This window comes from Pezoporus occidentalis, unplaced genomic scaffold (assembly GCF_034315485.1).
Source record: "Pezoporus occidentalis ecotype Australia unplaced genomic scaffold, CSIRO_AGI_Poc_V1 ctg299, whole genome shotgun sequence".
Taxonomy (NCBI): Eukaryota; Metazoa; Chordata; class Aves; order Psittaciformes; family Psittacidae; genus Pezoporus; species Pezoporus occidentalis.
This window is the reverse complement of record NW_026914929.1, coordinates 203,030-215,059: the sequence shown is the minus strand read 5'-3', so window position 1 is coordinate 215,059 and position 12,030 is coordinate 203,030. Positions and strand designations below refer to the sequence as shown.

Genomic DNA, 12,030 nt, shown 5'->3' with positions numbered 1-12,030 from the left:
CTGCAGACCCCATCCCTGCGGGCAGCGGAGGCTGAGGCCGGGAGTGTCAGCGCTCGGGGTGCATGGCGGGGGCTGCGTGGGGCATCACTTGGTCTGCAGAGAGCTGCAGTCAGCAGGAGGGTTTCCACTGGTGCCGGGTGCAGGCTGAGCACAGGAATAGCTCCGTGCGGGCCAGGGCTGATCTCTGAGGAGGGGTTTCCATCATGCAGCCGCATCACGTGCGCATGACTGGAAACACGAGAGCCTTCCAGGCTCCTCTGTGGCCCTCTCCCAACAGCCAGCGCCTGCTGCCAAGCGGATTTACTCCGGTTGCACGGCTCAGCCGCTGATCCCCCAGGACGGGGAAGAAAACTTGTTCAGCGGTGAGAAATCAGTGCAAAGTCCAAGCTTGGGCCAAAGGGAGCCCCTGAACGGTGCCTGCTTGAACGCCCTGTGCTCTGTGTGGCGAACAACAGCTGAAAGGGATCCCTGGGCAGGCAAAACCAGGAGGGAGCCTCACTCCAGCTAGGAGACCTGAGGAGGGAGCTGCCGGAGGAGACACATCCTGACTCCATTGGCCTCTAGTCTTACCCTTCCTAACAAATGTCACCAACTAGGTAATGTCCTTCCTCTGTTCTCTCCAACACTAGCTGGGATTTGGGGGTTACGGGGCAGAAGCATTAGTTTTTCCCTGCTCTGTAGCTGCTGTGCCTCAAAGGGTAAGTTGTGATCCATGTGAAATGTCGTGTCTGTCACTGGAGCCTGGAAAACAGGAACCTCATTCCAAAACCAGACAGGAGCTGAGTAAAACCAAGCAGGGAAGGTGCGAAGAGAGGCTGGTTTAGACCCTCCTGCAGTCATAGGAGATCTGAGTCAGGGCTGTAACCTGGGAACCAAGGCGTGAAACTGGGAGCTAGCAGGGAGGATTTGATTTCCTTCCTCAGCTTTGGGATGTGTGCAGAGAGCACCAGGTACATTTGTCTGTGGATTGACAGGAAAGGCTGCTCGTGGCAGCTGTGAGGACGTGGAACGGGCAGGAAACACAAGTGTGTGGATGTGGGGAGCTTGCACAGAGCAGGGTTGTGCCTGTGCCCTGTGTGCAGCTGCCATGGGGGGGTGTTCCCAGTCACAACACATTTCACTGGGTTTGGGTAATGGCCAGTGCTTTGGGTTTAACCAAAGCCAAGCACAGACCCCAGTGCACCTGATGGTGTCATGGGGACATTCCTGCCTGCTCCTGAAACGCTCGAGTTACATCCTGATGCCTCAGGTTCAACTCCGTAGTTCAGCTCGGATCTTACTGCTTACAGAGCCCAGGCAGTGCTTGGTTCAGAGCTTTCCTGCAGCAGCTGCACGTCGTGTGGTGAAGAGTTTCCTTTCATTCATTGTGAAGTGACTTGCTTTGAGCCCTGCAGTGTGACCTCTCGCTGCAGGATGCGCTTCCCAAGCATGAGTCAAGGGAGGAAGAGCTGCGCTGAGGGGAAACACTGCTTGTGCTCACATCCTAGACCCGTCCCTCCGTCCCTCCGTCCCTCCGTCCCTCCGTCCCTCCGTCCCTCCGTCCCTCCGTCCCTCCATCCCTCCATCCCATTTCCCTAGAGTGCCAGCTTGGATATACGAAGTACAAATACTACAGCAGCCAGGGAATCCTGTACCTGGTGCAGTTGCCATGAACTGCCCGCTAAGGTGCTGAGGGATGGTGCAAGAAAGCTTCAGGGTGGGCTAAAAAGACTGTAGCCCCTAAGCCTGACTCTGCCACACTGGCTGTGTTGTGAAGGGCTGTCAGGTATACTGCAAACATGAGGTTGTGATGTCCTGTTTGTGCTTCTGCTGCCAAGTTTCTTGCCTGTCCTTGGGTGAACATGCATATATGATCTGCTAACCTGAGGGCATAACCTGTTGTTGCTGAAATAACCAGCCTTTTGGCCTTTGGAAATGGCTGAAGACTGCAGAGGAGGACAGAGAATCTCTAGAGGAAGGTAAAAACCTGTACCTATAGTTAAACACCCTTGGTAGCTTTGTTATTGTGCCAAGGGTGTCTTTATAGCCCAAGGTCAGTTGTGTGCAGCGAAAGCTGCTGTCATCGTGCTGTCTGAGTGGTGGTCAAATGGGGGCATAAACAGCCATTGGCTTTTACTTTGCAGGGGCATCATCCAGCAGTCCCCCAGCTTCTAAACTGGGCTTTGGAAGGGTGCCCAGGATGTGGAGAGCTCCTGGGCAGGGCACAGAGAAGCCCAGAGATCTTGGAAAAGCAACTCACAGGAATGCTGGAGGACTTGGGCATGACTCCCCTGGCAGGGAGAGGCACCAGGTGGTACCAGCCCAGACTGGGGGGAGCTGCTGCTACCTGTGAAGGGCTGCTGGGGGAGAGATGCTGTGTCCTTGGGGGCTGCCCTGCCTCGCACCCACCGCCTCAGAGAAGGTGGGGAGCAGAAGTGCTGCTGGTGGTGCCTCATTCAGCTCCAGTGCCAGGAAGTGGATGCTCTTTCCCTGTTGCTCAGCTCCCTGTGCCCTAACAGCCCTGTTCGTTTCTCTTATAGGGAGCAGCCAATCTTCAGCACCAGGGCCCACGTCTTCCAGATTGATCCTGCTACCAAACGGAACTGGATCCCCGCCAGCAAACACGCTCTCACTGTCTCCTACTTCTACGATGCCACCCGCAACGTGTACCGGATCATCAGCGTGGGGGGCACCAAGGTGGGGGCAGCAGCACAGCAGGCTCTTCTCCAGCCTGGTCTGGTGGTGGTGTGCTGTCACGTTGGTCAGTTCTCAGCGTAGGCCCTTGAGGATCTCCACTGCAGGGAATGGAAGGTGAAACACTGCTGCCATGCTCAAGTGTATTTAGTGTTAGACACTGGAATCTCTGCTGATGGGTCTGGTGTTGCCTCTCCCCGTTCCAGTCTCTTCTCACCCCTGGCACGTGCAAAGCACAAGCTTTTTGTGAGACCCTTTATCATGTGCTAAAGCCAACCCCTTTAAAAACAATGAAGTGGCAGACTGAGGTTGAGGGCACCCCAGGCGGCGTCTGTGCAGTCACTTCCACAGCACACGAGTGACTCTCCATAAACTGGTCTTGACAGGCATTCTCCTGACTTCCTCCTGCAGACCTGCAATGGCAGAGTCTCAGCAATCTGCCCAGACAATTACTTTGGTGCTCCCCTAAGCAGCAGTGTTCCCTAACAGCCAGGCCTGACTGCTGTGGAAGCCTTTTGTTCTCCTTGCCATGCAAATGGAGAACAGCAGCGAGTTGTTGAGTCCCCAGGGACACCCTGTCTCTCGTCTTCTTTTCCAGCAATGGAGGAAGGTGATGCCACTGAGACTTGTTTTTCCTTCCTCTAGATGAGATGGCTGAGGTTTGTCCATGTCACGTAGCCAGACGAGGAAGACTTTTGGTCACCAAAAGCCCGAACTGTTGTTTTATAGATTAAAAGCCAGAGCTTTCTCCCTGTAGTTCCTAGAGCACACAGGGACGACAGTGATGAGTCCCACCCCACCACCTCAGCCCAGCAGGCTGGAGTTTTCTCTGACTCCCATTGTTGCTTCTCTCTCCAGGCAATCATCAACAGCACCATCACCCCCAACATGACCTTCACGAAGACATCCCAGAAGTTTGGGCAGTGGGCAGACAGCCGAGCCAACACCGTGTACGGGTTGGGCTTTGCTTCCGAGCAGCATCTCTCCCAGGTAATGCTGCAGGTGCTGCAGGAAGCTGATGCCACCAGGGGAATGTCCCTGAAACCCTGAAGGGGAGATAAGCCTCTGGAGAGCAGGCTTTAGGAACCTGATGTAATGCTGTTCCTAGCATCTTTGCGCCTCCCATCAGCTTTTAGCACAGTGGGAAGAGCTTTAAAGTAAAATTTGCGGAGTGCTTTTAAACATCACAAAATCAAATTAGGATTTGAGGCTCAATTTCTGTCACTGCTGTTTAGCTGAGCCCACTGAGTGCCAGAACCATGGCCAGGAAGGGGCTATTCACTGAGTTGTATTGTTAGTTGAAAAGAGGTGTAAAAGCATGTTGGATGGAGCTGCAAAGGGAGGAGGACCCAGGCCTCAGTTCTGCTAAGTTCCACATGTTGGCAGAGCACTGGAGTGACTCTTCTGCTCCCCTCTAGTTTGCAGAGAAGTTCCAGGAAGTGAAGGAAGCAGCTCGTTTGGCGAGGGAGAAATCCCAGGATAAAACAGAGCTGACCAACCCTGCCCTGAGCATCACATCTCACCAGGTAATGCTGAGTGGTGGCAGCCAGGGGAAACGGCCGCTGTGCTCCTTCTGCCTTCCACCCCTTTCTGAGAGCTTCCTTGCCATACACTGAGGGTGGAGCTTCACACTGTGATGGCTCCTGTGGCCCTGAGGTCACTGCTGGAGCTCAGGAAGCACATTAACAAATGAGTGCTTAAACGGAGCTCCTGGGAAGGTTCCCCCCCCTCCCTCTTTGGTAGTTCAACTGTGGAAACCATTTGATGTCTACTGAGGCCATGCTGGGGTGGGGGGGTTCCTGCTGTGCTGCTGGGAGTTCTCCCTTTGGTGGGTCTTGGTGTGGTTCTTTCTCTTTTATTTGATTTGGAGCTGCTGGCTCTCCCGGGGCTCAGGGTGACAGCAACAGGCAAGCGACATGCAGGAGTGCCCGTTGCCTGCTTGAAGATCACAGCAAGGAAGACACGTGCCACTTCCATCCATCCTTCTGGGGCTGCAGGGGGTTCTCCTCCGAGTGTCTCTGACAGGAGATGGGGCTGCCCGTGGGGGTCCGTGAAAGACAAAGTGATTTCTTATTGCTGGTGACTGAGGGCTGCTGGCCAGGCTTCTCTCTCTGTTTCCACTGCGGAGGAGAAGCTGTGCTGTGAGAGCAGGAGTCACGCTCCTCTTGGGAGCTCTCCCCTAAGGTAGCACTGCTGTCTGACAGCCACTCATTCCAGGTTCTTTTCCCCAGGAGACCAAGCCAGAAAGCTTAAGCCCATCACAGATGGTTTTCACATGCATTGCTCTTGCACTTGTTACCTTTCTGCCTGTGTAGCTAAACCAGCAGCAGCAGTGGGATGGAGTGAGTGGATAGGCTGTGGGGAGCTCTGTACTGCCTTTTCCCGTGTTAAAGCAACTCCCAAATAGTTCCCTCCAGAGGTGATTCTGCATTTCCCAGCACTCCTGGCAGTAGGAGAGGAGCTGTAGGTTGGAGGACATTGTGTTCTCTGGGTTGAATACAGATGGAGCAGCAGCAGAGGAGGAGGAGGGAGTGTGAACAGTACCTTGGCCTGCAGGGAAGGGAGGGGGAAGTGGAGGTGGTGGCTCTGCAGAGACTGGAAATGTCATGTGGGGGGCAAAAATGGGGAAAGTATTCCCAGCGTTTGGCTCCTGTAACTCAAAGCCCCATCCTAATGGGTGGCAAATGGCAAAGGGAGTAGAGTAGAGCAGCAGAAGGGATGAGGAGGTCAGAGGGTGAAGGTGACCTTCACCTCACTCTTCCCGTTCAGCCCGTCTCGTGTCTCAGTGGCCAGCATGCTGAGCCAGTGGCACATGCAGTGTCCCCTGCCGTGGGAGCAGGCAGGTCTTGTCCTGCAGTTCCTGCTTTCTCCAGCCTGTACGTAAATCGGCCCCTCGCCCCTTCTCCAGCTGTCCCACTGATTCCCAGTCTGTGCATTAGTAGAGCTTCAAATCTGAGTTTCATCCTTGAATAATTGATTGTGTTTCTGTTTGCAAGCGAGCAGGGAGCAGCTCTGTCTCCTGAAATTAAATCAGGGCTTCCTCCTTTTCTGCATCCGCACTACTTTACTCAGGCTTTAGATTTTCAGCGCTGGGCAAATCCAGGATAGAAGCTCTCTTCTGTCCTCTTGTAGCTTCTAGGCCAATCCCCATCCCATTTAGCATCCGCAGCGCAGAGTATGTCACTGTGGGTAATGTAAGCAACAAAACAGCGTGCAGCATCTTCAGCTGGACTCACAGGGGTTCAACACACAAGAAAAGGAAACTTCTGCCCCTTCCCTGCCTCAGTTTCCCCACCTTGTGCAAAGGTGTGGCAGGGCTGTGTTCTGCAGGTCTCACATCTCGGTCACTCTCTGGAAGGCTTCATGAAGCTGGTGTTTAATACATCATGGCCATGCCTGGCTCTATTTATAGGTGTCAGCTGACTCCAAAGCAGGTGCCTGTCCCTCCTGCAGGCATTTGGGGGCTACCTATGAACTCCAGCAGTAGCCTGGGCTCTCAGCTCCCTGCTTAGGAGCCCAGAGACTCGTTGCTCAGAGTCTTTTTATAGCTCAGTTTGCCCTGTCAGTGCCAAGCTGCTTCCCTGCTGCGAGAGGAGATCATGTAGGAAGGGTCTTCTGGAGGGGCTGGAGGCTATGAAGTCTGCTTTGGCTTCTGCATGTTCATCTCTGCTCTGCTGTCGGTTGGTTGTCTCTGCTGGCTCTGATGTATGCAGGAATCTGGAGCCGTAGACAAGGAGATACTTTGGTGCAGGGGCTGTGAGTTTCTTCTCCCACACCTTTGGAAAACGGGTGCCACAGTCACCTGAGCAATAGCAGTTTCCTTCCCTTGAGCCTGGAACACACATTCCCAATGGCACCTGGGGTCTTAACTCAAGGTCCAGAAGCTGGGCTTGACTGAACCCGGGTCTGGCAGCTCTGTGTTTAGTTTCAGTCTTTCCACTGCTCTGAGAACCACCAAAGAAATCCTCTTAAGGATTCAGCCAAGCCCCGGGACAGGGAGCAGGGCCACGGGGCTGGGTTCCAGCCGGTGACACCCTGGCATTGCCAAGGGGAAGCTGGGGGCCAGGGAGTTCAGTTGCTCAGGTTGGGAGGAGGAAGAGCTGGTGCCTGCAGGCTGTGAGCCCTCCTGCTCAGCGTGTCTGTGCACTGGGGTCACTGCCCCCGCAGTGCTGGGGGAGCAGAGCACTGACCTCCCTATCCAAGAGAGTGCCCACGTTGCTGTGCCCGCTGAGGATCTTTGCCACCCCTTGTCATGCAGGCAAGCACAGCACTACCTGAGAGTTAGGACTGAAAGCCAGTGCTCCTCACAGGAGCGCAGGGGCTCAGAGCCAGCCCTGTGAACCTGGGCTGGGAGTGAGTTTGCAGAGACCTTGTGGCTCTCACTGCTGTGTGGTCACCACTCGTCTTCATCCCCAGGTACTTCCCAGCCCCATCATCAGCTCCAATGGGCCAGGAGAAGATAAACTATTCCGAAGCCAAAGTGCCGATGTGGAGGTAACAACGGAGAAGGAGCGGCTGAAGAAGATGCTCTCCGAAGGGTGAGGCTGCTGCACGTGCTCTCTGCTCCTCACTCCTGAACTGTCTGCTCTGGCAGGATTTGGTGCATGTCCCTGGCATCCCAAATGCTTTTGAACCAGTGCTGCTGCTTCAGGTAGCTGGATAATGCCCTGTGTCCGCTGCTGCTCTAACCCTCCGCTGTACCAATTTCCCCTCTTCTCCAGTAGGAAGTTACTCCAGGTGGAGGTGAAATGCGCTGTTCAGGCAGCGTGGGAAGAGTGCTTTGTGCCTGCAGCAGGGCTGAGTTGGTGCCAGTTAGTTCAGATCAGTAGTTTGTGATAACCAGAAGATGCTCACGCTTTTCCAGCTGGCCCAGGGCTGCAGTTGTGTTAATTCCCCTGATGATACCAGCAAAGTCTCCGCTGCTTCCGCGCTTTGTCTCTTCAAAGACTCTGGCTGGATTCTGCTCTGTGGCTCCCCTTTAGCTCCCAGCTGAACACTCAGAGTATTTTTAAATCAAAAGCAAGTGTTCTTTGCTACCTTCTCCCGAGCCTGGGCTGGGAGGGCTTTAGTCAGAGCCAACTCAGATGTGACAAGGATTTAAATCCCAGATTGACAGTCCCACGTTATGAAGCTCCTTTATAGTAGCTGTACCCCCCTTCCCGTCAGTCTCACAGTGTGGATTCTGCAGTTTGCAGCCAGCACACAGGGCCTCAAATACAAATATTATCCAGGGGTAAAGAGATGCACATTCAGGGCTGGAAGAAGCATTTACATTTGGGAAGTGACACGAAAACTGAATAGAAAACTCTGGAGGAGCCAGGAGCTGCCCTGCACGTCCAGGAGCTTTGTTTCAGTGCACGTGAGCACGGGGGGAAGAACCCTTCATGCTGAGACTCTCCTATGCTCTCCTGAACACTTGCCCTGTTCTCTCACACAGTTCTGTGAGTGAGGTCCAGTGGGAGGCCGAGTTCTTCAGCCTCCAGGACAACAACAACAAGCTCGTGGCTGCTCTCCACGAAGCCAACGCCAACGTGGACCAGTGGAAGAAGCAGTTGGCCGCTTACCAGGAGGAGACGGAAACGCTGCGGCAGCGGGTGAGCACCGGAGGGGCTTCGCAGAGCAGGTCAGAGGAAGCCCCTTCCCAGAGCCAGATGGTGCCCTTGACCCCATTCTCTCTTCAGTTTCCACGGGTGTCAGCAGGAGATGGGATGGAAATCCAGGATGCTGCATGAGCCTGGCAGGGAAAACATGTCAAGGAATAAGGCCACGTAACTAGGGAACTCTCACAAGAGCTCCTGTTTTCTGCAGAGCAAGTTGGGATTGTGCTGTGTCCCCATGATTAGGAGGAGGAAACCGGGGCACAAAGTCAAAGCAGACCAGTTTTCCTTCCCGTTTCCAGGGGGTGGTTCCCAGCTGCCAGCAATGCTGAGGGAGGCCCAAGCCCCCCTTAGCTGGGCATCAGCACAATCTTCTGGTTTTTGACAGGAAGGATGAAGGTTCCTCAGTCTGCTATAATTAGCTTACATCCAAGCTGCAACATCATGAAACTCGGGTGGTGCAGTACAAACAAGCCCTTGTTGGGTTGGAATAATAGGATCTTTTGACCTACATAATGTCAGAGAGGTCCCAGATCAACTGAGGAGGCCTGTGTGCATCTGGGCAGAGCAGTGACAGTCACACGGCTGGGTTTGTTGGGAAAAACCATGGAGAACTTGGGAAAGGGGTTTAGAGCAGTTGGGGTTTTGGGAGCTGTTTCCACTCGATGGCTGTAGTGTGACCAGTCCCCAGGAAACAGCGTCCCCCACTGTGGGGATTCACTGTGCCCACCGGTGGTCCTCAGTGCTGGAGTCACACAGTGGAAGAGCTGCACACAGCAAACGTTGTGCTCTGCAGCAGGGCCCTGCCTGAGGTGCAGCAGAGCCCTTGGTTGTGTGTGTGTGTGTGTGTGCGTTTTAAACATGAATCCTCTTCCCGAATCATCCCAGCTGCTGGGCTGAACTTTTCAGGAATGGGGCAAATCCTTCCTCCCAGCTCTGCTGGGTTGAGCTGCAGCAGCTCCCTTGCCTTGGCAAGCTCTGCCCAGGGATGTAAATGGTGTAGCCGTCACTTTGGACTGGAGGCTCCTGTGCTTGATGTCAGCCAGCTCAACGTTGCTGGAAGTGCAGAGCTGCAGGGGAAAGCGGGGTCTCTGGACTGGGCTTTGCCACAGAGGTTTTCTCTGTGTGATCTGGGCAGAGCAGAGGAAGAGAGGTTTTTCCTCCCCAGGGTGGGAGCTGCTGCCCTGTTGTAACCTGGTTGGGTCTGCAAGGAAGCCAGACCATGACAGAGGGTGACTGAGGGTGAGGAGGTGTCGGGACATTCCTGTATCTCTGAGATGCTTCCCCTGTGCCTGCTTCTGTGTAGGTAGCAGAACTGGAGTCACAGGGCACTCAGGATTCCTCCAGTGAGAACAACAAGGAAGAGCTGAGCCAAACCCTGGAGGAGCTGGAACTACTGATCAAGGCGAAAGATGAGGTAATGCCCCACCAAGCAGGGCAAAGCCTGAAGCTGGGAGGCTCATCAGTCACCAGCACCCTGTTTGTCATTACAGCTTGAATGAGAGGGGAGGGAGGGAAGGGACCTGGCTGGGGTAAGTGCTGGGAGCTGCCCCCACTGGGATTGGGAGGGATCTGACAGCTCTTCCTTGTGGTTTAGGAGATCCAGATGCTAAAGAGCCAGAAGTGTGGCCGATGGGAAACAGAGGGCGAGCGTGAGGAGACACTGCAGAAGCTGCAGGTAGGATGGCAGATCTGGGACACCTCTGCACGCGTGGCAGAGTGATCTGTCCCCATTTCTCTGCTGAGCCAAAGTGTGAATGCCGTAGAGCTGCTGTGCCTATGGTCTGCCTCTGGATGCTGGCACTGGGTCCTTGCCAGTGTCTCTGCCTTCTTCCACGCTCTCTGTGTCCCTCAGAGGTATGACATGGGGCACAATGAGCAGGCAATAGCAAACCCAGCCTTCACCTACTCTCCTTTTAGCTCTTGCAGCAGTCCCTGGCATGGGACTGGAGCAGAATCTGTGATGTCCTGTGACCCTCCATCTCTCTGAAGTCCTGCTTAGCTTGCTGGCTGGCCAGGGATGGCTGGGGAGCAGAGCTCTGGCTCAGTCTGGCTGGCAGGAGGGATGCAAGCTGCTCTGCACCTCAGGGCCAAGGACACAGATGGAAGCCCGATCTGTTGTGTGGTCTCTGGGGACACTGCCTGGCTGTGTTCACCTCTGAGCTGCTGACCGAGGGGATGAGCTGCAGGGCCCAGCCCCTTACACAGGCACTGGTTTTCATGGCAGAATAGTGTCTCCAGACATCAAATGCCCTCAGCCCTGGAGGTGACAGGCATGTGAGATCTGCTTTGCCAGCTGCGGGCACGTGCCTGGGTTGGGGAACACGTGCTTGCATGCATGTGCCTGCCAAGCGCTGTGGCCCAGGACAGGAGATCCCTTGGTGAGGAACCGGGGGGACCCCAAGCTTCTGGGTGTGGGAAGCCTGGTGCTGGGGTGACAGCACAGCTGTTTGATGCAGATAAGGGGAGGGGGGTGTGAGCAGCGTGTATCAGCACCTCACTGCACTCGTGTCCCCGGGCAGGAGCTGGAGAGCCGCAACGCAGAGCTGGAGCAGCGCCTTCACCTGGCTGAGCAGACCCTGGCCGAGGCCCTGGCCGAGAGGGAGAAGATCCAGACCGAGGTCACCAAGGTGGCAGAGATCATGGATGTGAAGATATTCGAGCTCAGTGAGATCCGGCAGGGACTGGCCAAGCTGGTAGAGAGCAATTGAGCAGCAGCTCCCTCGGAGGGGAGCCTGAGCTGGGACAGTCACAGAACATCGAGGTCTCTTGGGGCAGGACAAGCCAACGCACCAGCAGCTGCCCGGGCACTGTGGACACCGGCCCCAGGCACTGACTGCCCACGGAACCCCCAGGCAGAGGGCAGAGAGCACCTGAGCTCCTGCATCCTCCTCAGGGAGCATCCACAAGTCACAGCCGGACCTCTCTGGACCCTGCCATGGCCGTGGCACGGTCCAGAGGGAGCGGCTGTCCCCGAGCTGCCCTCCCAGCCCCTGCTGCCACACTGTGTCCCCCGTTGGAGGGTCCTGGGGGAAGGGGCTGAGCAGCCGGGGCAGGTTTTCAGTAGTTTGGTTTTTAGGAAACCACTTGCCTTTTGCAGACAAGCTGCCTGTCCCCCCCCCACCCCGGGCAGGGAGCAGCACTGCCAGCACACCAAGAGCAAGAGCTGCTCCTTTTCCTCTTGCCAGCCCTAACTGCATCATGTCTCTTCAACAGGATCCAGTAACGCTTCCAGAGGCAGCAGTGGCCCCACTGCAGAGAAGGGTCCTTGCCTGACCATGTGTCCTTTTCCACTGTTCAGTCACATCCTCCAGAGGAGAAAGAACTGCAGGGTTTAAAGCTCTTATTAGTTCACCACAGTGAGATGTAACGACTTGATAAAACTTTCAGCTGAGAAGAGCAGAGGCTTGGTTGGGAAAGGGGCATCTGAGAAATGGGACATGCCTGAGGGGATGGCCAACAGACTGCCCCGTTGGCAGCGATCCCGGCCTCTGAGGGCTGCACTCAATTGAAATTAAATGGAGCAAGTCACAGTTGCTCTGGGCTGCTTTTTTTTCCCTTCTTTTTCATTGGGGAACAGTCCCCAGGGTCAGCCCCAGTGCTCCCTGTGACGGGTCCGGGTCCCTGCCCCATGTCAGCCCCAGTGCTCCCTGTGACGGGCCTGGGTCCCTGCCCCATGTCGGCCCCAGTGCTCCCTGTGATGGGCCTGGGTCCCTGCCCCGTGTCAGCCCCAGTGCTCCCTGTGACGGGTCCGGGTCCC

At 55.5% G+C, this 12,030-nt stretch overlaps 1 protein-coding gene across 1 annotated transcript; it reads left to right on the top strand.

Annotated features, from left to right (window-relative positions):
- Positions 1-368: 368 nt before the first annotated feature.
- On the top strand, positions 369-11,806 carry HOMER3 (homer scaffold protein 3). Its single transcript, XM_062626848.1, has 9 exons — positions 369-596; positions 2,520-2,676; positions 3,532-3,663; positions 4,092-4,199; positions 7,090-7,211; positions 8,111-8,267; positions 9,577-9,687; positions 9,868-9,948; positions 10,793-11,806. The coding sequence occupies exons 1-9, from the start codon at positions 583-585 to the stop codon at positions 10,979-10,981; spliced, it is 1,071 nt and encodes a 356-aa protein (XP_062482832.1). The 5' UTR covers positions 369-582; the 3' UTR covers positions 10,982-11,806.
- The last annotated feature ends 224 nt before the right edge of the window (positions 11,807-12,030 follow it).